Genomic DNA, 27,311 nt, shown 5'->3' on the forward strand with positions numbered 1-27,311 from the left:
AAAGCATAGGTCAAACATTTTAATAATCAAAATGGCGAGCGGTAAAGTTGCTTTTGTCGCAGAGCATGCTACTGACTGCTTCTACCCTGATATTGTGCATCTGTAATAAAAATACCTCTGTGAAAATGAAGACTTCTCGGGAATGCAGCACATCCCTGTAGAGAAAGCTTGTGTAACTGTTCTTATGGGGACTTTTGAGATCAGGGGGCTTTAGAATTGCTTCCAAACTGTCCTCTGGTTCCCAAGAGTATGGCTTCGTTTCAGGAATGCCTCGCGTTCACAAACTTGTACCGATTTATTGTATGTAGCCATGTCCTTAGTGTTTGGTCAATGTGGTTCCTTGATCAGTGTTTGGCTACTTTCAAATGAGCTGTGAGTTTAGGGGGTATCCCAAGCTCCTTGATGTGTTCCTGTGACTGATTTCTGGTTTCATTGAGTGTCAGTAAAGAGTCTAGATGAGCTGGCCTCATTGAGAGGGACTGGCTGTTCACATCACTCTGCTTCACCCTCTCAAAGGAAGGGCCAAAACACATTTGGCAACTGCTTTATTCATAACCTCATTTTTGTTTTGTTTCTGAAACTGCAATCTATCGAGTGTGAAATGTTTTTTTAATAGAATTTGCCCGCTCTGCATGCTCCACTGCCAGCCGTCGATGCCTGTACCATGAGGCTAAACAACCATTTTTATTTTTCAGAAGCCGTGTACACATTTGTTTAAAGTTTGGTCATGCAGTGCAGGGACTTGCTGAGCGACGTTCTGAAACTCTTGTAAGGCTTTGCGTTTTCTTTGTTTTAGAACTCCGCTGACCTCCAGAGGTCCTGAACATGCTTAGCAAGCACTCTAACCCCTCATCTCTCATTGGGCCAGGCTTCTGCTGAACTGTTCCATGTGTGCATCGTCCATGACTGAGCTCATCGTTCTGTTTCTGCTGAGCGCCAGAAAGCAAAACCATGCAAATCTAATTGTGCCAAATACAACAAGTGTAGACTTTATGGTGAAACGCTTACTTACGAGCCCTTTCCCAACAATGCAGTTAAAAAGTAAGAAGATGAACAAATAGTTAAAATAAAAGGGTTACACAAGGTAACACAATAAAATAACAATAACGAGGCTATATATAGACTTTATACGGAGTACCGGTATGGAGTCCGTGTACTGTGGTACGAGGTAGTTGGGGTGATTGAATGAGGTAATATGTACATGTAGGTAGGGGGTGAAAAGCAGAATGCCCAGATAGCCGTTTAACTTTTCAGCAGTCTTTTGGATTTGTGATAGAAGCTGTGGTTGCTTTGTGGTAGAAGCGCGCTTAGCAGGAGGGGGCTAAGCGCGCACCCCTGAGGGGCCCCTGCATTGAGGGTCAGTGTGGCGGATGTGTTGTTGCCTGCCCTCACCGCCATGGGGCGGCCTGTCAAAGTCCAGTATCCAATTGCAGAGGGAGGTGTATAATCCCAGGGTCCTTAGGTCCCTCCAAGCTCATCACTAACCTATGGTGTTGACTACAGCTCAGTGTTCAATCAACAGCATTCTCACATAGGTGTTCCTTTTGTCCAGGTGGGAAAGGACAGTGTGGAGTGCAACCGAGATTGCGTCATTGCTGGATTTGTTGGGGCGGTATGCGAATTGGAGTGGGTCTGGGATGATGGTGTTGTGAGCCACTACCAGCCTTACAAAGCATTTCATGTCTACAGATATGAGTGCTATGTGGCTATTTCGTTAGTCCCTGTGCCCAAGAACAGCAAGGTAACCTATGGGGGTCTGCTTGAAACATGGCTATTAGTCGGTCAGGGAGAGTTTGAAAATGTCAGGGAGCGATAACAAAATGATTTGATGACAGACTCGTCAGACCGCTGGTGAATGCGTCAGACGCTAGCGTCAGTCTGAGTAAGTTTGAGTTAGAGGAGTTGTGATATGTTCACATTCTTATTTGGTTCATTTTAAAGTGAATGTAATAGCATAACTGGGCAGTCAATATAGCAGTAACACTGAATTGAAAGTCAGCGGGCTCTAGAGTGTCTATTTAAGCAATAAGGCCCGAGAGGGTGTGGTATATGGCCAGTATACCACGGCTAAGAGCTGTTCATTAGCACGACGCAACGCATCCCTTAGCCGTGGTATATTGGCCATATGCCGCAAACCCCCAAGGTGCCTTATTGCTATTATAAACTGGTTACCAACTTAAGTAGAGCAGTAAAAATAAATATTTTGTCATACCCGTGGTATACGGCCATGGCTGTCAGCCAATCGGTATTCAAGGCTTGAAACACTCTGTTTATAATTAGTTTCAAACCTTTCCTTTTAAAAGACAGTCTTACATGTCCATTACTGTCGTTACTTGCCTTGGGGCTACAGTAATAAGAATCCAGGGAAGACTTTTATCAGACTTTGCCCTAGTGTCCTTTTACAGGTACACTCTGTTTTTATTTGCGCTTTGTCTTTCCGTCAATCTGGAGCAAATAAGTTGAGCAAATAAACCAGACTGATTTATTTTTTATTTTTTTGTCCTCTCCCCAGGCTAGGCCCAAACATAGCAGAACTAGACTATATGCTATTGAACAGCTCTTGAAAATCTGGTATTGAGGGAGCTCCATTCAAAGGACAATTTTAGAAGCACTAACGATTTTGGCAAACTTGACAGTTGGGATTCAGAAACGTTTCAATGCCGTTTCAAATGGCTTTAATTCCGTTGTACCCATGAACAGGGAAATTAACACCCGCCAAATGCAGATAGACTTTGTCATTCACGGATGAGAATGCATTTTTCACCAGCCACGTTCGCGGGTGGTCACACAGAGCATTTGGTAACTTAAAAAAAAAAATATATATTTATTTTTTATATCCAAAGCTCACAGACGTTGGTCGAAACGCAACTAAAGTGTGACTTTGTCCTCGTGTTTCTTGAATACGAAGACATCGCAGTATGAGATTTTTTTACCTTTCTTCATCAGACAAGTGAGGGTCAGTGTAACGGCCCATCCCTTAAAAGGCCAGCTGAACATTTCTGTCTCATGTAATGATTGAGCATGGATCACTCCCGAAAAACTTTTATTTACCAACGTTTTTGTCATTGCTCACCTAGATGTATTTGTGTGCTTCTACATTTCTACTTAGGAGCTCATCATGGCAGCGTAGAGCCCTAAACTATCATCAGAAATAAGCCCTATCACTCAGCATTTTGTGGCAGGGCAGGCACTTTTAACCAAATACATTTGGTTAAAAGAAGCAGGTCACAAAAATGTTATGAATAGAGTAGATTTAAAATCTTCCTGTCACAGTGGCTGGTAGACCAAAAAGTTAATTTCCCACCTTGCCCATGAACAATCAATATGGGTATCATAATTATGTCTGTGCTCTGCAGATGGCTTTACATAGCTTGTCATTTTTCATGTGTTGATTTGAATAGACAGTTGCTAAGATCCTTGCTTATTGACATGATGGCAGTATGCCCCACCTAGGAACTGAAGCAGCAGCCATCTGTTATTGTTTCCCAACAACTACAGCCAGCTGGCTTGTTTTGAAAAGTAAAAAATTGTGACATTTTGAGTTAGACATCAATTTGAGTAAATTAATTAGTTTTGTTCATAATTTGACATTTTTTTCATGGTGTTAAGATTTAACGATGTTCCGCAGATGCTGGTTTTATCTCTGGGATCCATGCACATGATCAGATACAAGTTCTTTGCTGTTTCAGCAAGTGTTTACACACTGAAATTATGCAGATTGTTTTTATTGCTCATTCCGTAATCCCCGAAATGGTTGACTTGGCGGATTCATTAGCTCAATTTGGTATTCATCACATACTGATCTTATGAGCATATAGTTTTTCTTTCCCGCTCTTGTTCATGCAAACACCACTAAATCAGCAGTGACAGAACCTCATCAAGCCTGTATACTGGTGAGCAAGTAATTACAGCTAACATTTAAATCCTGAATGATCAACTCATTTCCTGTAGCGTCTGCACAATATTGCCATCAAACATCCACAAAATGCAGTTACTTGATGGATCGTTGAGCACGGAGCTCAGTAATTTAACCGTGTCGTGTGAATAAGAATACAGCCCATTCGCCAAAACGTCTTCTCGACCAGCTTCTGTCTCTGTTGGACACTGCGGTATTATAGTAAACAAGTGTCACTCTTTTCCGCCATTTGTGACTTGTTTCAGGAAACTAGGCGTATGTCGCACGTCACTACTTCACAGGAGAGCCATTTTGAACGTAAACATTTTTTTTGTAAATCAAAATGCATTTTTGTGCCTTCTGGAACATGTGAACTTTCATGTGCCTTAACTACCTTGTATTCCATCCATAAATACGAAGACAATTTTAAATGACGAGCCTAGTTGGTTTAGCCATGGAAAAAGTAAGGAACCTTCCCACTAGCCATGATTGGCTGACATAATGGATGGACATGTGGCGATGAGTTTGGATTGGTCTGCCATGTAGCATGCTTCTGTCTATAACGTGAGCTGCTCACTATGTGTTGACAGTCCTTTCTGCCACACCGTTTTTTAAAGATATAACGTTAGCCATCGAGAACTAAAGGGTTGCTACTTTTCTCAACATTGATGCTCTGAATTTAGCAGGCGCTATCGACAAATCAGTAGGAAAAAGTGAATGGCTACTTTCTGCACGAGCCACGAGCCGGAGTGACTTCACACAAAACTACAAACAAAATGGAATTAAATGGTTCCAGTTTGCCGTGAAGTGTTCATCCATGTATACGGGTAAGAGTCTAGCTACATTTTCCAGATATATACGTTTATCACATGGCCTCACATGAATCCTTAAAGAGATGGGTGCGACTAAGGCTTAAGAGGGTGTGAACGATGATGAATGGGTGTAGACGAACTCTCCAGTAGGTGTAACAAAATATTCAAGGGCCATTTTCTCAAAAGGTTTTCAACTTTCAAAGTAGAATTACTTCCCATTTCTTTTTCAACTGCAGTGTCTGATATACCATTTTGTAGTTCGAGTCTCTACTTTTATCCAACATAAAAAAAACACAATTTCAAATGTTGATACCTAAGTTACATATGAGCATGCGGTGAGAAGGGGAATAGGCTGTGTGTGCACAGTCCTGCCTAGTGGGTGGGGCCTCCCCCGAGTGCCATTGAGTCGTATGGAAAGTAGCCAAGACTGGGTCCACTGGTAGAGCCTTGGCTGATGGTCCTTAATCTCCCATGGGTCTCCTAAAGCCTGCTGTAATGCTTCAACTCCAAGTAATTCAACTGGAACATCCCATAAGTGACCATTATCAAGCTAGTTCTGGTGTATGTATTTGTAATCCTGTTATTCAAATGTTTCATTTAGGTGGCAACTCAGAATATTACTCCTAACCTCTTCTAGAGTTGACACGCATTTTATTTTACCATTATTTAACCAGGTAGGCAAGTTGAGAACAAGTTCTCATTTACAATTGCGACCTGGCCAAGATAAAGCAAAGCAGTTCGACAACATACAACAACACAGAGTTACACATGGAGTAAAACCAATATACAGTCAATAATACAGTAGAAAAATAAGTCTATGTACAATGTGAGCAAATGAGGTGAGATAAGGGAGGTAAAGGCAAAAAAAGTCCATGGTGGCAAAGTAAATACAATATAGCAAGTAAAACACTGGAATGGTAGATTTGTAGTGGAAGAAAGTGCAAAGTGGAAATGGAGATAATGGGGTACAAAAAAGCAAAATAAAATAAATAAATCCAGTAGGGGAAGAGGTAGTTGTTTGGGCTAAATTATAGATGGGCTATGTACAGGTGCAGTGATCTGTGAGCTGCTCTGACAGCTGGTGCTTAAAGCTAGTGAGGGAGATAAGTGTTTCCAGTTTCAGAGATTTGTGTAGTTCGTTCCAATCATTGGCAGCAGAGAACTGGAAAGAGAGACGGCCAAAGGAGGAATTGGCTTTGGGGGTGACCAGAGAGATATACCTGCTGGAGCGCGTGCTACAGGTGGGTGCTGCTATGGTGACCAGTGAGCGGAGATAAGGGGGGACTTTACCTAGCAGGGTCTTGTAGATGACCTGGAGCCAGTGGGTTTGGCGACGATTATGAAGTGAGGGCCAGCCAACGAGAGCATACAGGTTGCAGTGGTGGGTAGTATATGGGGCTTTGGTGACAAAACGGATGGCACTGTGATAGACTGCATCCAGTTTGTTGAGTAGGGTATTGGAGGCTATTTTGTAAATGACATCGCCAAAGTCGAGGATCGGTAGGATGGTCAGTTTTGCGAGGGTATGTTTGGCTGCATGAGTGAAGGATGCTTTGTTGCGAAATAGGAAGCCAATTCTTGATTTAACTTTGGATTGGAGATGTTTGATGTGAGTCTGGAAGGAGAGTTTACAGTCTAACCAGACACCTAGGTATTTGTAGTTGTCCACATTCTAAGTCAGAACCGTCCAGAGTAGTGATGCAGGACAGGCGGGCAGATGCAGGCAGCGATTGGTTGAAGAGCATGCATTTAGTTTTACTTGTATTTAGGAGCAGTTGGAGGCCACGGAATGAGAGTTGTATGGCATTGAAGCTCGTCTGGAGGGTTGTTAACACAGTGTCCAAAGAAGGGCCAGAAGTATACAGAATGGTGTCGTCTGCGTAGAGGTGGATCAGAGACTCACCAGCAGCAAGAGCAACATCATTGATGTATACAGAGAAAAGAGTTGGCCCAAGAATTGAACCCTGTGGCACCCCATAGAGACTGCCAGAGGTCCGGACAACAGGCCCTCCGATTTGACACACTGAACTCTATCAGAGAAGTAGTTGGTGAATTTGTTCTCTCCCATACCTGCTTTTGAAGGCATTTCACTCTCATGCAGGAGTCGCGACTCCAGTATGGATTTGTTGCTAGTTGGTCCCCATAGACTTCATTTGGCATTTATTCGCAATAAATTGAAAAGGTATCTGAAAATGGCAATAAGACATGCCATAGGTGTGTAAAGTCGGGCAGTTGGGAATCAACAAATCCATGCAGGATAACCTGAGGACAATCAAGAAGATTGGCCAACCTTGAACCCCAGGTGTACGGTTTGCTCTAGTAATCACAGGCACAGCAGTCTATTTTGTTTAACTGTTCAATGAGCTCAACCAAGCTCAGAACATAGACTTGGACTGATAAGTTTGCAGAAGTTAAGCAATCCCCCCCCCCCCCTGCTTTTACCGAAGTCAAAGGCAGAACCACATGTATGCTACTTATTGTGACTAGCTTTTTGGAAAGGTCACCACTCTGCAGATGGGTCTGCTCCCAACCTGTGCGTTCTTGGTTTGTTTGCGACTTGTGTGGGCTTTCGTGTGCAAATTCTACGAAATCGCCAAATGCCCGTGTTAAACATTGAGCTGCTGTGTTTCAGGCAGCCCCAGCATTATATTTGCTACCACTGAGTGGTTAATTCCCTGAACTCTAACACTTCCAGGTAATCTATCCATAGCGTGAAGACAGCGGGCAATTAGGCTTAGTCAAGGTGGCAAGTACACTCCGGGACAAAAGTCCATTTCTACATTTATCCAAACAGCAGGAGCAGGGCAGGAAAACCAATGATGCATTTGATTATGTGGTTACCGAGGTGCAAGACGTTACCGGCTCATAAACCACAAAGGAGTCCCCTTTTTTTGAATGCACTGAATGAGGGCTTTGTAACAATGGAGAACTCATATCTGTAACGGACATGATCGAAATGAGTTGTGATGCCTGAGGGCATCCCCAACCAATTTCAAATGCATAAGATGCTGTGAATAATTAGCATTTCGCAGTGAAATTTGCTCCGGAGTTGACACGTAAGCCACATTTTAGTTCATTTCCATGCTTCCGAGGCCAGACGTGATTTAAACGGCAGGAGTTCGTGTCACTTGAAGCTCACCTGCTCACTACTTGACGGTGCAGTGATGTTCTGTCGCCCGGGAGCGACTAGGCAGTTATGCATTAAATTGCTAATGCACTTGGCAGGCCACATTATCCGCCCCATCAAAGTGACAAGTGCAAGGATAAAACACTCTGCTCTGCTGTCCATGAGATCATTGGAAAATGTTTTTTTGTGTGAATATGGTGAGGCAGCGGGTGAAGTTTTTTTATAAGTGCTTTCTGCGGTTCTCTTTTTTTCCGCCTCTGTGCTTTGACAGTTGACGAACAATAGCTTCCCTGTGTAGGGTATGAGAGGTTAGGTTGTGGCAGTAAGTGCTCTTTGCTGGGCAGCTCTTATACCTGGCTGCGTTTGACCCTTTCTGGTCTCTCCATGCTCCAGAGTTTGAAAGAAACACTGGTTTTGCTGGCTCATGCTCAAACTTCTGAAAGTGTCCAGTCTCAGGTTATAAAATAATGTGATCTGACTGCATGAGGAGCCACAGGGATAAACAGTCCTAGTTCCATCTCTGTGGAAGAGCCAGCTTGTCTGTGCTCATCATGTGCACTGCAATATAAGGTGTGTGTGTGTGCTCAACAGTAGCTTGTTCTCACTAGACGAGTCAGTCAGTGAATAAAGAATGAGCCCATAACAAAAGCACGTGTCATATTCTACTTGAAAGTGAACTGCAACAGTAAGTGCACCAGACCTAATAAGTATGAATAGTGCAAGTGTTTGTTTACATCCTTTAAATTCTTTGTTCCTCGCTGGCTTTTGTCACTGTTCAAAGCCTATTTCCTCGGTACCAGAAATCCTTTTAAAAGTGCCAGGACTTTAAATCTCCCGTGTGTACACACTGATATAAAATAACGTAAGCCTAGAAAAGACAGTCATTGACTAGAATTTGTCCCCCAAACACTTCATCGACGGATTTTGGCCATCCCCTTTCCCCACCTGCACATACGAGTCCTTCAGGTGAGTTGTGTAGAAGAACAAGCACCATGCAGTGATTTAATGAGCTTGCCACCCATTTTGGTGTGTGTGTGTGTGAGCTGCTTGTCTCCCAGCAGCTCAGTGACCGTGTGCTTGCTGGCTCATATCTCCTGAATCATCTGCTATGGAGCCAAACTATTAGGGAAGGATGCTGCTATTGTCCTTAGGGGTTGCTGACATGGCAGGGTTGGGGCTGTTTCTGCAGACAAACGTGATCTGTCCCAAGGATGGATGTCCTTATTTCAGAGCCACAGGTGCATCACATTGCACAACTGACTCAGGAAGTGTATTGTATTACTCTGGTTACGTCAACTGTCCACTACGTATATAAACTGTTTCTTCGTTTTTTCACTTGAACTCTAACATCACTGCCTCGCGCTGAGCCATATGAAGATTTTAGATATTTAATCTAACTCATGGCCTAGCATGGAATCTGAGCAAAGCAAGCAACCACATGTGAATCTGCATGCAAAGCGTTTACAGAGTGGCTTCTGGCAGACATTTCACAATCTTTAGAGGGAATTAAATGAAAGCTTGCCATTTCAGAGCGGCGACGTCACGCAAACCAAGCGGACTCTGTTCGGGTTGGAAGGTTGGGATGTCTCCGTATTGTCAGATAAAGTTGGTAATTGTCCTTCAAACTTGCACTAGCAGTAGACTCTTCTTTCAAGGGTGTGTTAACAGGCAGGCCTACGCATATATGGGCATTCCATAGAGGAGATAATGTGCCCATGAATTGTACTTAATGCTTGCTTTTTCTCTGGCAGTTGTCTTCCTAGTGTCTGCTTTTTTTAGTGTTTGTGGCTTGATAGCAGTCCAAACCATTAAATATCTTCGGTTCCATTAATTTAGCTATTTGATTGTTTTTTTGAAGACACTTTATTTTATTTTTTTTGGTCACTTAAACCTGTGCTGGCTGGGACGTTGTTAGAAGTGAGGCTTTGTGAGAGTGCAGAATTATGAATGTGATTGAACTTGCAGTTGATCGGAGCGTTATTGGCTCCAATGCAGAAGCTTGCATGCTGAAGGGAAGCCTACTCTCTCAAATGATACAAAGCATGTGCAGCAATACTGGCTGTCTTTTTTGTACAATCAGGAAATAGTAAGGCTATTCTTTCCAAATAATATTTGTTTGCACATTCAACAATATCTCAACGAGATATTTGTATTAGCTACCTGCTTTTGTGTGCCACTGTTTATTTTTGCCTTGTACCAAAACAAAGCCATATTCTCCATCTTCCACAGGTTCAACTACAGGTCGACACATCATCTGACCACAAATGGGTTTTACGAGTTCCTCAACTGGTTCGACGAGAGGTCGTGGTACCCCTTGGGGAGGATCGTGGGGGGCACAGTAAGTTTAACATGTTCCTTCTGTGATCAAGCTTAAGTCATCCCAATTAAAAACGAGCCTGTTGGATGAACACATTACATATAAATAAATATAGGCCTAGACTCCCTGTGTGGTTGGAGGGGGGGGGGGGGGGGGTTAGCTGATGAAGCACCATTGACCGTACCTTTTCACAAGCCTCCCTCAGTGCTCTTTGGTCTTAGTCACGCTCCGGAAGCAACCAGTGAGCTGTTAACTTGGCAGATTCCCCATGACTGTTTACCAACAAGAGAAGATGTTTGGAAATCACAACCTTTACCCTGTGAGTTACTACCTGCTGGTTCTGCAGGCTTTGCCTCCCGTCCTCCTCCTCCTCCTTCGGCGATGCGTCATATTTTTGGGCGGACCTGTAAAATGTGCGCTGAGCGCTGTGAATAAAATACGACTCTGCTCTTCCTCCCAACTCCCGGCGTGTCTCTCTGTACCGTGAGCGCAGTAGCTAATGGGGGCGACCGCTTTTCGCCAGCCTTGATAGTGCAAACCTGTCGAAATGGCTCCCTCTGTTACCGCCATCACTTTCTCCACCTAGGTTGTCAGCTGAAGTTTCTCTCTTTTGTTCCCTGCTGTGTACAGTGTATTTACTTCAGGGTGGTGGGAGACAAGCGCCGAGCAGTTAAGACAGCCAGACATATCAGCACTCGGTACTATTGTCAGTCGTTTTAGCAGCAGCAGATATCGCAGCTGTGGAATATACGTTAGTAGCAGTGGCAGGTGTTGCTGTTTAGCAGCAATGGATTCAGTCATCCTGCATGAGGGATCCGAAACATCCTAACCTGCGGATAACAAGTCTGTGTAGGCAATGGACCATACTGATGCTCAGCGTGCCAGGTTACCGGTCACATTCAGCACTGAGAATGCAGCAGGGTTTAAACCACAGGTGGGTCTGACGCTGGGTACACAGAATGCAAATGCCCAGCAACGTGCAAATAAATGCAAACTGACGGTAGATCCAGGTTCAATACCTCTGGCAGATAACTCTGCCGCTGTTAACTTTTTTTTTGCTGCATGTCAGCTACTCGGCTCAATAAGCTCTGTTTTTCTCTATTTTCTTGCTCCCCCGACACATGATTCCACTATGAAGGTGAGAAGTGTTTCCCTCGGCTGTCCTGATGGTACTTACACGCAGTCTACAGGGTATGAAGGGCCTTTTGAATTTTGTCAGGCAGCCTTCGGAATGTTACAAATCACCTGTTCTGAAAAGAGTGCTTCTATGAAGTCCTTCTCAGAAATCACACCAGTTGTGGGAATACTGTAGTGTGAAAGCAAATTAGCTCGTACTCTTTGTCTCTGACAGTCAACAGAGTAAAGGGAATGGAGACCTACACAATGCATGGCTAACTAGGGCTGTTGCAATATTAACGGCGGTCATGAACGCATTCAGATTCCACGTGGCCGATGAGTCCTAATCAATTGTGCGCCATAGGGCGGCGCACAATTGACCCAGCGTCGTCCGGGTTTGGCCGGGCTAGGCCGTCCATTGTAAATAAGAATGTTCTTGCCTTGTTAAAATAAAAACCAAAAAAGGCACCTGGACATGCGTTGGCTGCACTCAACTCGCTAACGACCAACAGGTCGCTAATGGCCTTGGACTCAGCGCTCTATTGTTCCTCTAACCACTCTGACATCAAAAATCACATCAGATACTTATCTAAACAGTGTCATGCTTTTAAAACTTAGCTCACTGTAATAGGTCAATTTGAACACAAGTTCAACAAGGTTGTAACCGAGTGTAAACCTGGTCTTTGTGAATGTTTCCAAGCCAAACAACGAAGTGGTCAGCGTTTTCTAAGGTGATTTAATTCTAAACACCCATACGCAAATTAGAGCTTATGCAAAGGCCTATACAGTATTCAGACCCCCTTTTCCACATTTTATGTTACAGACTTATTCTAAAATGTTTTCCTCATCAATCTACGCACAATACCCCATAATGACATAGCAAAACCAGGAGGAAAAAAAACACACAAAAGATACCGTATTTACATAAGTATTCAGAGCCTTTGCTATGAGACACTAAATTGAGCTCAGGTGTATCCTGTTTCCATTGATCATCCTTGATGTTTCTACAACTTGATTGGAGTCCACCTGTGGTAAATTTAATTGATTGGACATGATTTGGAAAGTCACACACCTGTCTATATAAGGTCCCACAGTTGACAGTGCATGTCAGTACAAAAACCAAGCCATGAGGTCGAAGGAATTCTCCGTAGAGCTCCGAGACAGGATTGTGTCAAGGCACAGATCTGGGGAAGGGTACCAAAACATTTCTGCAGTGGCCAGACTGAAGCCACTCCTAAGTAAAATGCACACGACAGCCCGCTTGTAGTTTGCCAAAAGGCAGCTGAAGACTCTGACCATGATAAACATTGATTCTCTGTTCTGATGAAACCAAGATTGAACTCTTTGGCCTGAATGCCAAGCGTCACGTCCGGCGGAAACCTGGCACCATCCCTACGGTGAAGCGTGGTGGAAGCCACATGCTGTGGGGATGTTTACCAGCGGCAGGGACTGGGAGACTAGTCACGATCAAGGGAAAGATGAACAGCACAAAGTACAGCGATGCTTGATGAAAACCTGCTCCAGAGTACTCAGGACCTCAGACTGGGGCAAAGGTTCCCCTTCCAACAGGACACTGACCTAAGCATACAGCCAAGACAATGCAGGAGTGGCTTCGGGACAAGTGGCCCGGACTTGAACCCGATCGAACATCTCTGGAGGGACCTGAAAATAGCTGTGCAGCGACGCTCCCCATCCAACCTGACAGAGCAAATACAGCTGTGCCAAGCTTGTAGCGTCATACCCAAGAAGACTCGAGGCTGTAATCGCTGCTTCAACAAAGTACTGAGTACTTATGTAAATGTGACATTACCATTTTTTTTTTATAATTATATATATATATGCAATATTGTATAAAACCTGTTTTTGCTTTGTCATCATGGGGTATTGTGTGTAGAGGAGAGAAACAATTCAATCAATTTTAGAATAAGGCTGTAACTTAATAAAATGTGGAAAAAGTCAAGGGGTCTGAACACTTCGAACGCCCTGTATATGAGCCCAAGCCTGAATTAAAAACACCTGAATCAAAATAGTTAGGCTTACTATTGTATATTACACATGGCAGAAAAACATGAACAAAAAAACATCCATTTAAGATGTCTTTGGTACATCAAAATTAAACCAATTCTCGTAATCGCCTTTGAGTGTGAACTGTTATTATACATACTGGATGGACTGGTTACCTTATGCTAGACCGTCATTGTAAATACGATTTTTTTTACCAGGTAAGTTGACTGAACGCATTCTAAATTACAGCAACGGCCTGGGGAATAGTTACAGGGGAGAGGAGAGGGGATGAATGAGCCAATTGTAAGCTGGGGATGATTAGGTGACCGTGATGGTATGAGGGACAGATTGGGAGTTTAGCCAGGACACCAGTTTTAACACCGCTACACTTAAGAAAGGTACCATGGGATCTATAGTGACCACAGAGAGTCAGGACACCAGGGTTAACACCACTACTCTTACGATAAGTACCATGGGATCTATAGTGACCACAGAGAGTCAGGACACCGGGGTTAACACCACTACTCTTACGATAAGTGCCATGGGATCTTTAGTGACCACAGAGTCAGGGCACCCGTTTAACGTCCCATCTGAAAGACGGCACCCTACATAGGGCAATGTCCCCAATCACTGCCCTGGGGCATTCTTTTTAGACCTGAGGAAAGGGTGCTGCCTCCTGGCCCTCCAACACCACTCCAGCAGCATCTGGTCTCCCATCTAGGGACCGACCAGGACCAACCCTGCTTAGCTTCAGAAGCAAGCCAGCAGTCAGATGCAGTCTTAACTGACTTGCCTAGTTAAATAAAGGTTAAATGTAACAAACTGTATCTTTTGAGTCTGGGAGAGAACGTATAGGCCTAGGCGACGCTGTTGATTCATTAGTTGTGTAAACCTACATTATATAGTGAATTATACTTTGAATAGCCTAGTAATCATTTTTTTTCTTTCTATTTTCATAATAGGCTGACATTACCCGTATAGCTACAGAATATCTCACCACTGCGTTTCCATCCTTCTCTCCTTCCTCCCTTTCTTGAGCGTGCAGAGAGTGGGCTGTCAACAATGTAGTGAAAGCATGTTTCTATAGCGGTTACCAAATTAAGCACTGGCCTACTTGCAAGGAATATCACCTGTCACGAAGCGAGATGCTCAATGCTTGTCAGTGGTTTATGTGTGGAGTGATTCAATTGAAAATAGTCTCGATGGGTGAAAACATGATCACTTGATGTGAACGTATGCAGCCTGAGGCAAGGAACAGAGGTCAAGCTTTTATTTGCGACTTTTTAAAATCATCAATAGCCTATAGCAGCATCATGCAGCCCATATGTTTTGATTTTTAAGACATTCTAAGGTTTGTATCACTCACAACTACAGTTGCCAAATAACTCTAGCTTATAGGACCTGTTTCAAATGAACACTTTAGTCACTTCATGTACACTTCAGAATGGGGACAAATATCCATCCCATTTTATTCAGCTAAGTTCAATTATATTCTTCTTCCTATAAAATAATGGCACGGGACTTATGAGTATGCACTGTCTCTCAACCATTTCCATGACATGACTGACCAGGTGAATCCAGGTCAAAGCTATGATCCCTTATTGATGTCACCTGTTAAACCCTCTTCAATCAGTGTAGCTGAAGAAGAAGAGACCAGTTTTTAAGCTGTGAGACATGGATTGTGTGCGTGTGCCATTCAGAGGGTGAAAGGACAAGATGAAAGTGCCTTTGAACAGGGTATGGTAGTAGGTGCCAGGCGCACCGGTTTGAGTGTGTCAAGTAACTGCAACGCAGCTGGGTTTTTCACGCTCAACAGTTTCCCCGTATGCTCTAACCAATAGTGCAAAAAAGGTATTAGGTCACCAATAGGTAAGTAAAGAAATAAAAACAACAGTAAAAAGACAGTGAAAAACCGTAGCGAGGCTATAAAAGTAGCGAGGCTACATACAGACACCGGTTAGTCGGGCTGATTGAGGTAGTATGTACATGTAGATATGGTTAGTGACTATGCATATATACTGCTCAAAAAAATAAAGGGAACACTAAAATAACACATCCTAGATCTGAATGAATGAATTCTTATTAAATACTTTTTTCTTTACATAGTTGAATGTGCTGACAACAAAATCACACAAAAATAATCAATGGAAATCCAATTTATCAACCCATGGAGGTCTGGATTTGGAGTCACACTCAAAATTAAAGTGGAAAACCACACAACAGGCTGATCCAACTTTGATGTAATGTCCTTAAAACAAGTCAAAATGAGGCTCAGTAGTGTGTGTGGCCTCCACGTGCCTGTATGACCTCCCTACAACGCCTGGGCATGCTCCTGATGAGGTGGCGGATGGTCTCCTGAGGGATCTCCTCCCAGACCTGGACTAAAGCATCCGCCAACTCCTGGACAGTCTGTGGTGCAATGTGGCGTCGGTGGATGGAGCGAGACATGATGTCCCAGATGTGCTCAATTCTATTCAGGTCTGGGGAACGGGTGGGCCAGTCCATAGCATCAATGCCTTCCTCTTGCAGGAACTGCTGACACACTCCAGCCACATGAGGTCTAGCATTGTCTTGCATTAGGAGGAACCCAGGGCCAACCGCACCAGCATATGGTCTCACAAGGGGTCTGAGGATCTCATCTCGGTACCTAATGGCAGTCAGGCTACCTCTGGCGAGCACATGACTGACCCACACCATGACTGACCCACCGCCAAACCGGTCATGCTGGAGGATGTTGCAGGCAGCAGAACGTTCTCCACGGCGTCTCCAGACTCTGTCACGTCTGTCACATATGCTCAGTGTGAACCTGCTTTCATCTGTGAAGAGCACAGGGCGCCAGTGGCGAATTTGCCAATCTTGGTGTTCTCTGGCAAATGCCAAACGTCCTGCACGGTGTTGGGCTGTAAGCACAGCACCCACCTGTGGACGTCGGGCCCTCATACCACCCTCATGGAGTCTGTTTCTGACCGTTTGAGCAGACACATGCACATTTGTGGCCTGCTGGAGGTCATTTTGCAGGGCTCTGGCAGTGCTCCTCCTGCTCCTCCTTGCACAAAGGCGGAGGTAGCGGTCCTGCTGCTGGGTTGTTGCCCTCCTACGGCCTCCTCCACATCTCCTGATGTACTGGCCTGTCTCCTGGTAGCGCCTCCATGCTCTGGACACTACGCTGACAGACACAGCAAACCTTCTTGCCACAGCTCGCATTGATGTGCCATCCTGGATGAGCTGCACTACCTGAGCCACTTGTGTGGGTTGTAGACTCCGTCTCATGCTACCACTAGAGTGAAAGCACCGCCAGCATTCAAAAGTGACCAAAACATCAGCCAGGAAGCATAGGAACTGAGAAGTGGTCTGTGGTCCCCACCTGCAGAACCACTCCTTTATTGGGTGTCTTGCTAATTGCCTATAATTTCCACCTGTTGTCTATTCCATTTGCACAACAGCATGTGAAATTTATTGTCAATCAGTGTTGCTTCCTAAGTGGACAGTTTGATTTCACAGAAGTGTGATTGACTTGGAGTTACATTGTGTTGTTTAAGTGTTCCCTTTATTTCTTTGAGCAGTGTATGATGAACAGAGAGTAGCAGTAGCGTAAAAGAGGTGTTTGGCGGGTGGCACACAATGCAGATAGTCCGGTTAGCAAATGTGCGGGAGCACTGGTTGGTCGGGCCAATTGAGGTAGTATGTACATGAATGTATAGTTAGTGACTATGCATATATGATAAACGGAGAGTAGCAGCAGCGTAAAAGAAGGGTTGGGGGGGGGGCACACAATGCAAATAGTCCAGGTTGCCATTTGATTACCTGTTCAGGAGTCTTATGGCTTGGGTGTAAAAACTGTTGAGAAGCCTTTTTGTCCTAGACTTGGCAATCTGGTACCGCTTGCCATGCGGTAGTAGAGCGAATAGTCTAGGACTAGGGTGGGTTGGGTCTTTGACAATTTTTAGGGCCTTCCTCTGACACCGCCTGTTGTAGAGGTCCTGGATGGCAGGCAGCTTAGCCCCAGTGATGCACTGGGCCGTACGCAGTACCCTCTGTAGTGCCTTGAGGTCGGAGGCCGAGCAATTGCCGTACCAGGCAGTGATGCAACCAGTCAGGATGCTCTCGACGTTGCAGCTGTAGAACCTTTTGAGGATCTGAGGACCCATGCAGATTATGAAGTATACCCAAGAGTTGCCTGACTTTTTTTTCAAGCATTACTTTAACACCTGAACGGTGTCACTCTGCCATTTCTTCAGAGTGGTATTCCCCAAAACCCTTTGTTGCTTGTCTGCGTACATTTTAGCACCTCTGCCATCTCCGAACAGGGACCTAAGCAGTGTGCCGCAACCCACCCCTGCATCCTTCCTCCTTTATCCCGCCCCGCCATTAGCTCTCCTCTCCCCTGTCTGTATTCAAACTGCTGCAGATCAGTCTGACAGCCCTCGTTCATTGTGTATGCTAACACGAAGGGTCACGCCTTTAGTCGACGGACGAGCAGATACCAGTTAATGTGACAGTGACTGCGTCTCTGCAGATCCCTCTTTTCTCTCCCACTCAAGGGGGACATCGGCCAGCCACTCCCCCTCCAGAGTCGTAGATAAGATTTGAGGGCTGAAGAAATGTGACACTCTTTAACAATAGGGCTCTGCCAAGCCAATAAACCGCCCTTTGTTACTGTAAAGAAATGGACCAGGCACATTTTCAAGCTGAAGGGCACAAATTCAAAGGAATATGGGGGTAATACAGACTACAGAGAGCATCTGTTCTGGGGCAAACAAACAGTGATTATTTCAGCAGTTGCTAGGCTCAATCCTCAGGACAGGGCGACTGGGTTGGATGATTTGGGAGAGAGGTGCAATAACACCCTGGTTGATAGTTTAGCCCTCCTAGGCTATGACTAGCTATTTAGAAATGAGAATCACTGCAGGCAGAGACTTGCCAAAGTACCCTGGACTCCTCTATGCCTGGCATAGCATACCTCAAGGCATCACTCACACTGAAACACAGCCCCCCTCCCCGACTTCAGAAACCTTTCACACAAGCCTAATTAGGACCAGTGTCATGCATTATAGACCGAGCCTTAAGGTTTGGCTGTTTGAGGCCTCAGCCTTGAATTAGGCAATTAGGCAGTATTTCGGTGGAGAATATCGCCTTACCTGGGTTTCCACAAGTGTAAATCCAGAGCAGATTCAATTAACTTGACTCACTCTTGTGGTATGTCAAGCAAATGGACACAGCAATCCGTCACTTTCTTGATGTATCACTCTCCTGCCTGACCTGTGGAGTTCCGACGAACTGCTCAGTGGATAAAGTTACAGTACATTAGGGTTAATTAAAAGGCAGTCAGCATTTTATATCCAGGATAAGACAGGTATCCCCATCCATTTGCATGAAGGTGCCATAAATGTTCCCATTCCCCTCTAACTCGTCTCTTTCTCTCTCCAGGTATATCCAGGTTTGATGGTCACCGCAGGCCTTATCCACTACGTGCTGAACCTGCTGCACTTGACGGTGCACATCAGGGACGTCTGCGTCTTCCTGGCTCCAGTCTTCAGCGGCCTGACGTCCATCTCCACCTTCCTGCTGACGCGGGAGCTGTGGAACCAGGGGGCGGGGCTTCTGGCTGCCTGCTTTATCGCTATCGTGCCCGGGTACATCTCCCGCTCTGTGGCCGGCTCCTTCGACAACGAGGGCATCGCCATCTTCGCCCTGCAGTTCACCTACTACCTATGGGTAAGCCTGCCCCTTCCAGTCAGAACTTATCATTTAAATATCCTTTTTAGATCCTTTTTATTTGGTGTTTTAACACATTTAGGGGCGGTTTCCCAGACACAGATTAAGCCTAGTCCTGGACTAAAAAGCAAGCTCAATCATCAAAATAGCTTTTTAGTCCAGGACCAGACTATTGGCGCTGTAACACTCTGAAGTACCAGTTGGATGTTCTTTTTCAGTTTTCCGATCGTATACTCATGCCCCGTTGATTTGAAGGGAGGGACATGTTCTATTTGAAGACATTTGCAGTCCTTAATGTTCTAATATCTACTAGAGGTCGACCGATTTAATTAGGGCCGATTTCAAGTTTTTATAACAATCGGTATTTTTGGACGCCGATTGTGGCCGATTTAAAAAAAAAATATATATATATATATTTTTTTTTAAAGCTCCATTTACACCTTTATTTAACTAGGCAGTTCAGTTAAGAACACATTTTATTTTCAATGACGTCCTAGGAACAGTGGGTTAACTGCCTTGTTCAGGGGCAGAACGACAGATTTTTACCTTGTCAGCTCGGGGATTCGTTTTTGCAACCTTCCGGTTACTAGTCCAACGCTCTAACCACCTGCCTTACATTGCACTCCACGAGGAGCCTGCATGGCAGGCTGACTACCTGTTACGCGAGGGCAGTAAGAAGCCAAGGTAAGTTGCTAGCTAGCATTAAACTTAACTTATAAAAAACAATCAATCTTAACATAATCACTAGTTAACTACACATGGTTGATGATATTACTAGTTTATCTAGCGTGTCCTGCGTTGCATATAATCGATGCGGTGCCTGTTAATTTCTCATCGAATCACAGCCTACTTCGACAAACGGGTGTTGATTTTAACAAGCGCATTCACGAAAAAAGCACTCATGTGCACCAATGTACCTAACCATAAACATCAATGCCTTTCTTTAAAATCAATACACAAGTATATATTTTTAAACCTGCATATTTAGTTAATATTGCCTGCTAACATGAATTTCTTATAACTAGGGAAATTGTGTCACTTCTCTTGCGTTCCGTGCAAGCAGTCAGGGTATATGCAGCAGTTTGGGCTGCCTGGCTCGTTGCGAACTGTGTGAAGACCATTTCTTCCTAACAAAGACCGTAATTAATTTGCCAGAATTGTACATAATTATGACATAACATTGAAGGTTGTACAATGTAACAGCAATATTTAGACTTAGGGATGCCATCCGTTAGATAAAATACGGAACGGTTCCGTGTTTTCGAAATGATAGTTTCCGGATTCGACCATATTAATGACCAAATGCTCGTATTTCTGTGTGTTATTATATTATAATTAAGTCTATGATTTGATATTTGATAGAGCAGTCTGATTGAGCGGTTGTAGGCAGCAGCAGGCTCATAAGCATTCCTTCAAACAGCACTTTCGTGCATTTGCCAGCAGCTCTTCCCTGTGCTTCAAGCATTGCACTGTTTGACTTCAAGCCTATCAACTCCCGAGATTAGGGTGGTGTAACCGATGTAAAATAGCTAGCTATTAGCGGGGTGCGCGCTAATAGCGTTTCAAACGTCACTTGCTCTGAGACTTGGAGTAGTTGTTCCCCTTGCTCTGCAAGGGCCACGGCTTTTGTGGAGCGATGGCTAACGATGATTCGAGGGTGGTTGTTGTCGATGTGTTCCTGGTTCGAGCCCAGGTAGGGGCGAGTAGAGGGACGGAAGCTATACTGGCAATACTAAAGTGCCTATAAGAACATCCAATTGTCAAAGGCATATGAAATACAAATGGTATAGAGAGAAATAGCCCTATAATTCCTATAATAACTACAACCAAAAACTTCTTACCTGGGAATATTGAAGACTCATGTTAAAAGGAACCTTCAGCTTTCATATGTTCTCATTTTCTGAGCAAGGAACTTAAACGTTAGCTTTTTTACATGGCACATATTGCACTTTTACTTTCTTCTCCAACACTTTTTTTTTGCGTTATTTAAACCAAATTGAACATGTTTCATTATTTATTTGAGGCTAAATTGATTTTATTGATTGATGTATTAAGTTCATTCAGTATTGTAATTTTCATTATTATAAATAAATAAATAAAAATCAGCTGATTAATCAGTATCGGCTTTTTTTGTTCCTCCAATAATCGGTATCGGCGCTGAAAAATCATAATCGGTCGACCTCTATCTACAGTGTATTCGGAAAGTATTCAGACCCCTTGACTTTTTCCACATTTTGTTACATTTTAGTAATTTAGCAGACGCTCTTATCCAGAGCGACTTACAGTAGTGAACACATTTCATTAAAAAAAAATTGTTACAGCCTTATTCTTAAATTGATTAAGTAGTTTTTCCCCCCTCATCAATCTACATACAATACCCCATAATGACAAGGCAAAAACAGGTTTTTATACATTTTTGCAAATGTATTAAAAAGAACGGTAATCTCACATTTACCCAAGTATTCAGACCCTTTACTCAGTACTTTGTTGAAGCACCTTTAGCAGCGATTACAGCCTTGAGTCTTCATGGGGATGACTCTACAAGCTTGGCACACCTGTATTTGGGTAGTTTCTCCCATTCTTCTCTGCAGAACCTCAAGCTCTGTCAGGTTGGATGGGGAGCATCGCTATTTTCAGGTCTCTCCAGAGATGTTCGATTGGGTTCAAGTGTGGGCTTTGGCTGGGCTGCTTAAGGACGTTGAAACTTGTCCTGAAGCCACTCCTGTGTTGTGTTGGCTGTGTGCTTAGGGTCGTTGTCCTGTTGGAAGCTGAACCATCACCAGTCTGAGGTCCTGAGTGCTCTGGAGCAGGTTTTCATCAAGGATCTCTCTGTACTTTGCTCCGTTTCTCTTTCCCTCAATCTTGACTAGTCTCCCAGTCCCTGCCACTGAAGAATATCCCCACAGCACGATGCTGCCACTACCATGCTTCACCTTAGGGATGGTGCAAGGTTTCCTGCAGACGTGAGGCTTGGTATTCAGGCCAAAGAGTTCACTTGTTTCTCATAGTCCTTTAGGTGCCTTTTTGCAAACTCCAAGCGCCTTTTACTGAAGAGTGGCTTCCGTCTGAATACTTTCTGAATGCACTGTAATGCTCTAATAGCTGCTTTGGTGTGGTTAAATGATTGATACGCTGACTAAATCATGATAACTGTCGCTCAGTCTGCTGACTGTCTGGGACATTGTGGTTAAATGATTGATACACTGACTAAATCATGATAACCGTCGCTCAGTCTGCTGACTGTCTGGGACATTGTGTGGTTAAATGATTGATACACTGACTAAATCATGATAACCTTCGCTCAGTCTGCTGACTGTCTGGGACATTGTGTGGTTAAATGATTGATACACTGACTAAATCATGATAACCTTCGCTCAGTCTGCTGACTGTCTGGGACATTGTGTGCTGCTTTGCATGTTTCAGTCACTGCTGGTGACCTTTAAAAATCGAGTAATCAAAAAAATCTAAGGTTGGAGGTGAAACGGGTTTCTTATTTACCACACGTGAACAGTTCGAGGAATTGAACAGTACCCCTTTTTTCTGTTAATGCTACAAACTGCCCTGATAGGCCTAGCAGAATGACAGCTCTGACCAGACATTGGATAGGTTAACATAGACATGGTGGAAGTATTATCTATGCGCACAATGGCTTACAATACAGTGGAAATGGACCATGTGCTGTAGGATTCTAGGCAAAATAAACACATTTTCCCACACTTTATGCCACCAGTGTGTCCTCTCCTTTCAATCGCATTACTGTCGCAGCCTCGCACGCACTGCTCTACTCCTTCCCACATTTTGTACATTTTGCTTCCTGATGACTTGAGACCGATGCAGGTGCACGCAATGTATTCACATGGCTAGATGAAATTGAAGTGCATTGTAAATGGACAAATCAAAGGCGACCTTGGTAGGGGGCGCCAGGCTCCCCATCAGTTCCCCGGTATTCATTTCACTTGTCTAGAGGGGCTTAGATGCCAGCCAAGCTGATAATCGCCAGGACCGCTCCACACTAAGGCATCCTATTTATTTTTTCAGGAGGAAAACTGAACAGCGCTCCTAACAAACGGGGAGTGAGGTACATTTTATTTATTTTTTTACCCTCCCGGCTTTGTCCTCCTTTTCAACCCAAGCCCAAGGACACACCGGCATTCACGCAGGGAAACGTGACGCGGGCTCTCTCCCACCACGTTTCACATGTTAGTCACCCATGGCGAGCACTGCGGGACGGTGACGGACCTTGTGTCCGTTTGCGCATCTGTCAGTGTCCGTTTGTCCAGTCATGCATGTGAATTTGTGCGTTGTGCCTGAACTTGTTTCTCTTTCAATCTATCAGTCAGTGGACGTCTTTCAGCTTGACACTTGACCTGTTAAGTACGGACATACTGAACTACTGCGGGGGCTTGAGATGCCTTCAACTGTTGCTTCCATAGCTTGAAGACCCATATCAGCACTATGGAGTGCTCTGTGTCATGTTAACTCAGGCGAGTGGGACTGAGCTGATAACGACACTTGGTTTGAAGAGCCTCTGCTTTCATCAACTAGCCACACGCATGCAAACCCTGGAGCTGCCGGAGTTGCGAAAGTGTTTAACCTCTCGCCCAGAGTGTCACGGAGAACCTCCCACACTATGAGTGAATGTCTCAGCCGTGGCTGGCTCCAGACCCAGGATCTCCGTTATCTGCTCTCCACCACTGTTGTGACATGAAATGCAGACAGCCAGCGTATAATTTGCTCGATGCGGTGCATTTTACGTTTACTCGAGTACCGCTAAAACGCTACCAGCGACATTCTCTGTAACTTGCGGTGTCCTATTTGTGATGAGCTGCCTTCTCTGTCATGATCGTTGCACGATGATTTGATGCGTATCATTTCAATATTTGGTTTTGTCAGAGGAGCAGCTGTTGCAGTTTCATAGGAACTTTTCATTGTCGTTCCACATAGACCATACCTGTCTTAGAATGAACCAAAACAACGAGCGTGTCCCGAAATGGCATCTTACTTCCTATATAGTGCACCTTATGGGCTCTGGGCAAAAGCAGTGCACTATATTGGGAATAGGGTGCCATGATTTGGAATGCAGACCGTGTGTGTTCCAGGTGACACGGGTGGCCCCGGTTCCATTGCTTATTGTGGCATCTTTGAGTGGCGCGTCGTCAGTGTAGTGGCACCGTCGGTGGGAAAAATAATAAACTTGCACACCGTGGTCTTTCCATTTTGGCGAGAGCCCCGGAAAAACAATTATCCCGGCCATGCGTCACTGCTTTTCATTATCAGTCTCATTTACCCACGTTTTGTCTTGGCACTTTCCCCCTATTCTGCTCTCTTTCTCTCTCATTCTCTAGCCCTTCCTTCAAATGCTAAAACGGGAACCTCTCCCAGGCTTCTTCTCCCCAATCTTCATTATCCGTCTCCTTCATTTTATCTGCTAATAACCCATTCAACTCGAGCCGCTTAATCTGCCTGGGTCGGCCCCACCTCATCCCCTCCCTAATCTATAATTGAATCCTCTCGCACCCCAGAGAGCTGCCCCTTTTAACACTAGCACTCCCTGCTACCCCCTCTCCCTGCTACCCCTCCTCTCCACCGTGCTTCCATTGTTGTCCCGCTAATTCCCCAGTTTCTCTAGGCTCACATTTAATTAGCCCTGCTCGTATTGCTGTGTGGTGTGTGTGTGTGTGGGAGGGGACTAATTTCAACATGACGGTGCACATTCTCTGCATAATAGTCTCCAGCCCTGGTAGATTGTAGGCAGCTCCCTTTTTAATTGTCTGTGGCACTAGGAAAGCTATAGGCTTCCGGTGTTCAGCAGTGGCCTACATCTTTGTCAGCTCCCTCAGTATTACCTGTGAGGAATTGTGTAGTTTCCATGTCAAAACCAGATGGCGCCGCTTTGGTGAGGCCCCATCGGAGGGAACGAGCATGACATGGAGTCCATTTAGGGTTGGATTTAAAATAGGTGGGAGGATAGAGGTTTTCGCTGCTCGACTGAGGCTCCGGTGGATATTCGGACCAGGCCTGCTTTCCACCGCTAATCGATCCTCGTCAGATCAAGTGAAATGTGACTGGTGTGTACTGCAGACTTCGTTCGATATAACAGTCTGTGCTCCTGCCGCTGCCTGTCCTGCTCCCTGCCATCGCTGTCGCCCAGTAGTCTTTCAGACATGGTCCCTTTAAGGTGTTGACTCAGGCTGTGGGGTGAGACCAGGTAACCAGCAGTCCCAGCTAGTGTTAGGAGCATACTAATATGCCAGGCAGCCCTCACTTTTAACACAAGCAAGGCCGCTGGGCCAGACGCTCACCAGGGCGCGTTCTCATAGCATGTGCAGACCAGCTGGCAAGTGTCTTCAGACATTTTCAAGTGTCTTTCCTTGTCCCAGTCTGTAATACCAACATTGTTCAAGCTGGCCACTATTGTCCCTGTTACCAAGAACTCCAAGGTAACCTTCCTAATTGTCGTATCATCCCTAGTAGCACTCACATCTGTAATTATGAATTGCTTTGAAAGGCTGGTCATGACACATCAACACCATCACAGACACCCTAGAACCACTCCAATTCGCATATCGCCCCAACAGATCCACAGATGACGCAATGTCAATTGCACTTCACAGGGAGGTGGTCAGAGACTTGGCAGTGTGGTGCCAGCACAACAGCCTCTCCCTCAACATCAGTAAGACCAATGTGCTGATTGTGGACTACTGGAAAAAGAGAGCGCATGCCCCCATCTGCATCTACAGGGTTGTAGGGAAGCAGGTCAGAGATTCCACCCCCTCGGGAGGCTGAAAAGGTTTGGCATGGGCCCTCGCATCCTCAAAATGTTCTACAGCTGCACCATTGAGAGCAACTTGACTTACTGCATCACTTCTTGTTATGGCAAATGCACCGCCCTTAAATTTCCAAAGACTTCAACCACCAAAGCCATAGACTGTTCACTCTCCTGCTGTCCGGCAAACGGTACTGGAACCTCGGACCAACCGGCTCTGAGACGGCTTCACCTCCCGAGCCATAAGACTGCTAATTAATTAGTCCGGGTAACCATTTAATTATCTGCATTGACACTCTTGCACTGACTCTATGCACACTCACGAGACTATGTATGCACACACTACACTCACGAAAACCCACGCGCGCACACATGCATACAGACGTCACATACACATACACTTTCACACATCATATGCTGCTGCTGCTACTCTGTTCTGTATTTTACTCTTATCTATCCTGATGCCTAGTCACTTTACCCTGCTTTTATGTACATACTCTAGATATACATATGTGGACAACCCTTCAAATTAGTGGATTTGGCCATTTCAGCCACACTTGTTGCTGACAGTTGTATAAAATCTTGCACACAGCCATGTAATCTCCATAGACAAACATTGGCAATAGAATGGCCTTACTGAAGAGCTCAGTGACTTTCAACATGGCATTGTCATAGGATGCCATCTTAGCAACAAGTAAGTTCATCAAAGCAAGAACGGCTCGGCCGTGAAGTGGTAGGCCACACAAGCTCCCAGAACAGGACCGCCGCGTGCTGTAGTGCGTAAAAAATTGTCTGTCCTCGGTTGCAACACTCACTGCAGAGTTCCAAACTGCCTCTGGAAGCAACGTCAGCACATGAAATGGGTTTCCATGCCGACTAGCCGCACACAAGCTTAAGATCACCATGCGCTATGCCAAGCGTCGGCTGGAGTGGTGTAAAGCTCGCCGCAATTGGACTCTGGAGCAGTGGAAATGCGTTCTCTGGAGTGATGAATCACGCTTAACCATCTGGCAGGCCGACAGACTAATCTGGGTTTGGCGGATGCCAGGAGAACGCTGCCTGCCCCTGTTTTGGTTTCACTGATATTATATCGTGTTTCACTAGCACCTTTTTCCACTGTTCCATCAAGTGAATGTAGGCTGTTAGTTAGAGCATACTGTGGGAGTTAGAAAGTGCTATTAACTTTGTTGTCCTGGATGATATGTTTGACAGAATGACCGAATACGTTTACTAGTCCTTAACCCTTTGTGTCTGTTCTCCCCCTCACAGGTGAAGTCAATAAAGACCGGTTCGGTGTTCTGGTCCATTGGCTGCTGCCTCTCCTACTTCTACATGGTGAGTGTCAAAGAGCCTTAGTTATTGGCCGGAAACGCACAGAATACATTGCCATTGATTTCCACCGACATAGCATTCCATCTCTGGGAATTGGAAGTCATGATTACATTAAGATGGCCCCAAGGATAGTTGAGAGCGATCGCAGATGTGGTGTGAAAAAGGAGTCTCTACCGGACGCGTTAAACGTTATTTCTGAATCCCCCGAGCTGTTGGGGTCGATGGAG

At 44.9% G+C, this 27,311-nt stretch overlaps 1 protein-coding gene across 2 annotated transcripts in view; it reads left to right on the forward strand.

Moving 5' to 3' along the window:
• Positions 1–27,311, forward strand: part of LOC115173308 (dolichyl-diphosphooligosaccharide--protein glycosyltransferase subunit STT3B-like) — a 98,512-nt gene that overhangs the window by 42,138 nt on the left and 29,063 nt on the right. For both annotated transcript variants that reach the window (XM_029731292.1, XM_029731291.1), the window contains exons 2-4: positions 10,064–10,172; positions 18,699–18,986; positions 27,022–27,087. In XM_029731292.1, the coding sequence (XP_029587152.1) occupies positions 10,064–10,172; positions 18,699–18,986; positions 27,022–27,087 (463 nt within the window). The remainder of the gene's footprint in view (positions 1–10,063; positions 10,173–18,698; positions 18,987–27,021; positions 27,088–27,311) is intronic.

This window comes from Salmo trutta, chromosome 34 (genome assembly GCF_901001165.1).
Source record: "Salmo trutta chromosome 34, fSalTru1.1, whole genome shotgun sequence".
Lineage (NCBI taxonomy): Eukaryota > Metazoa > Chordata > Actinopteri > Salmoniformes > Salmonidae > Salmo > Salmo trutta.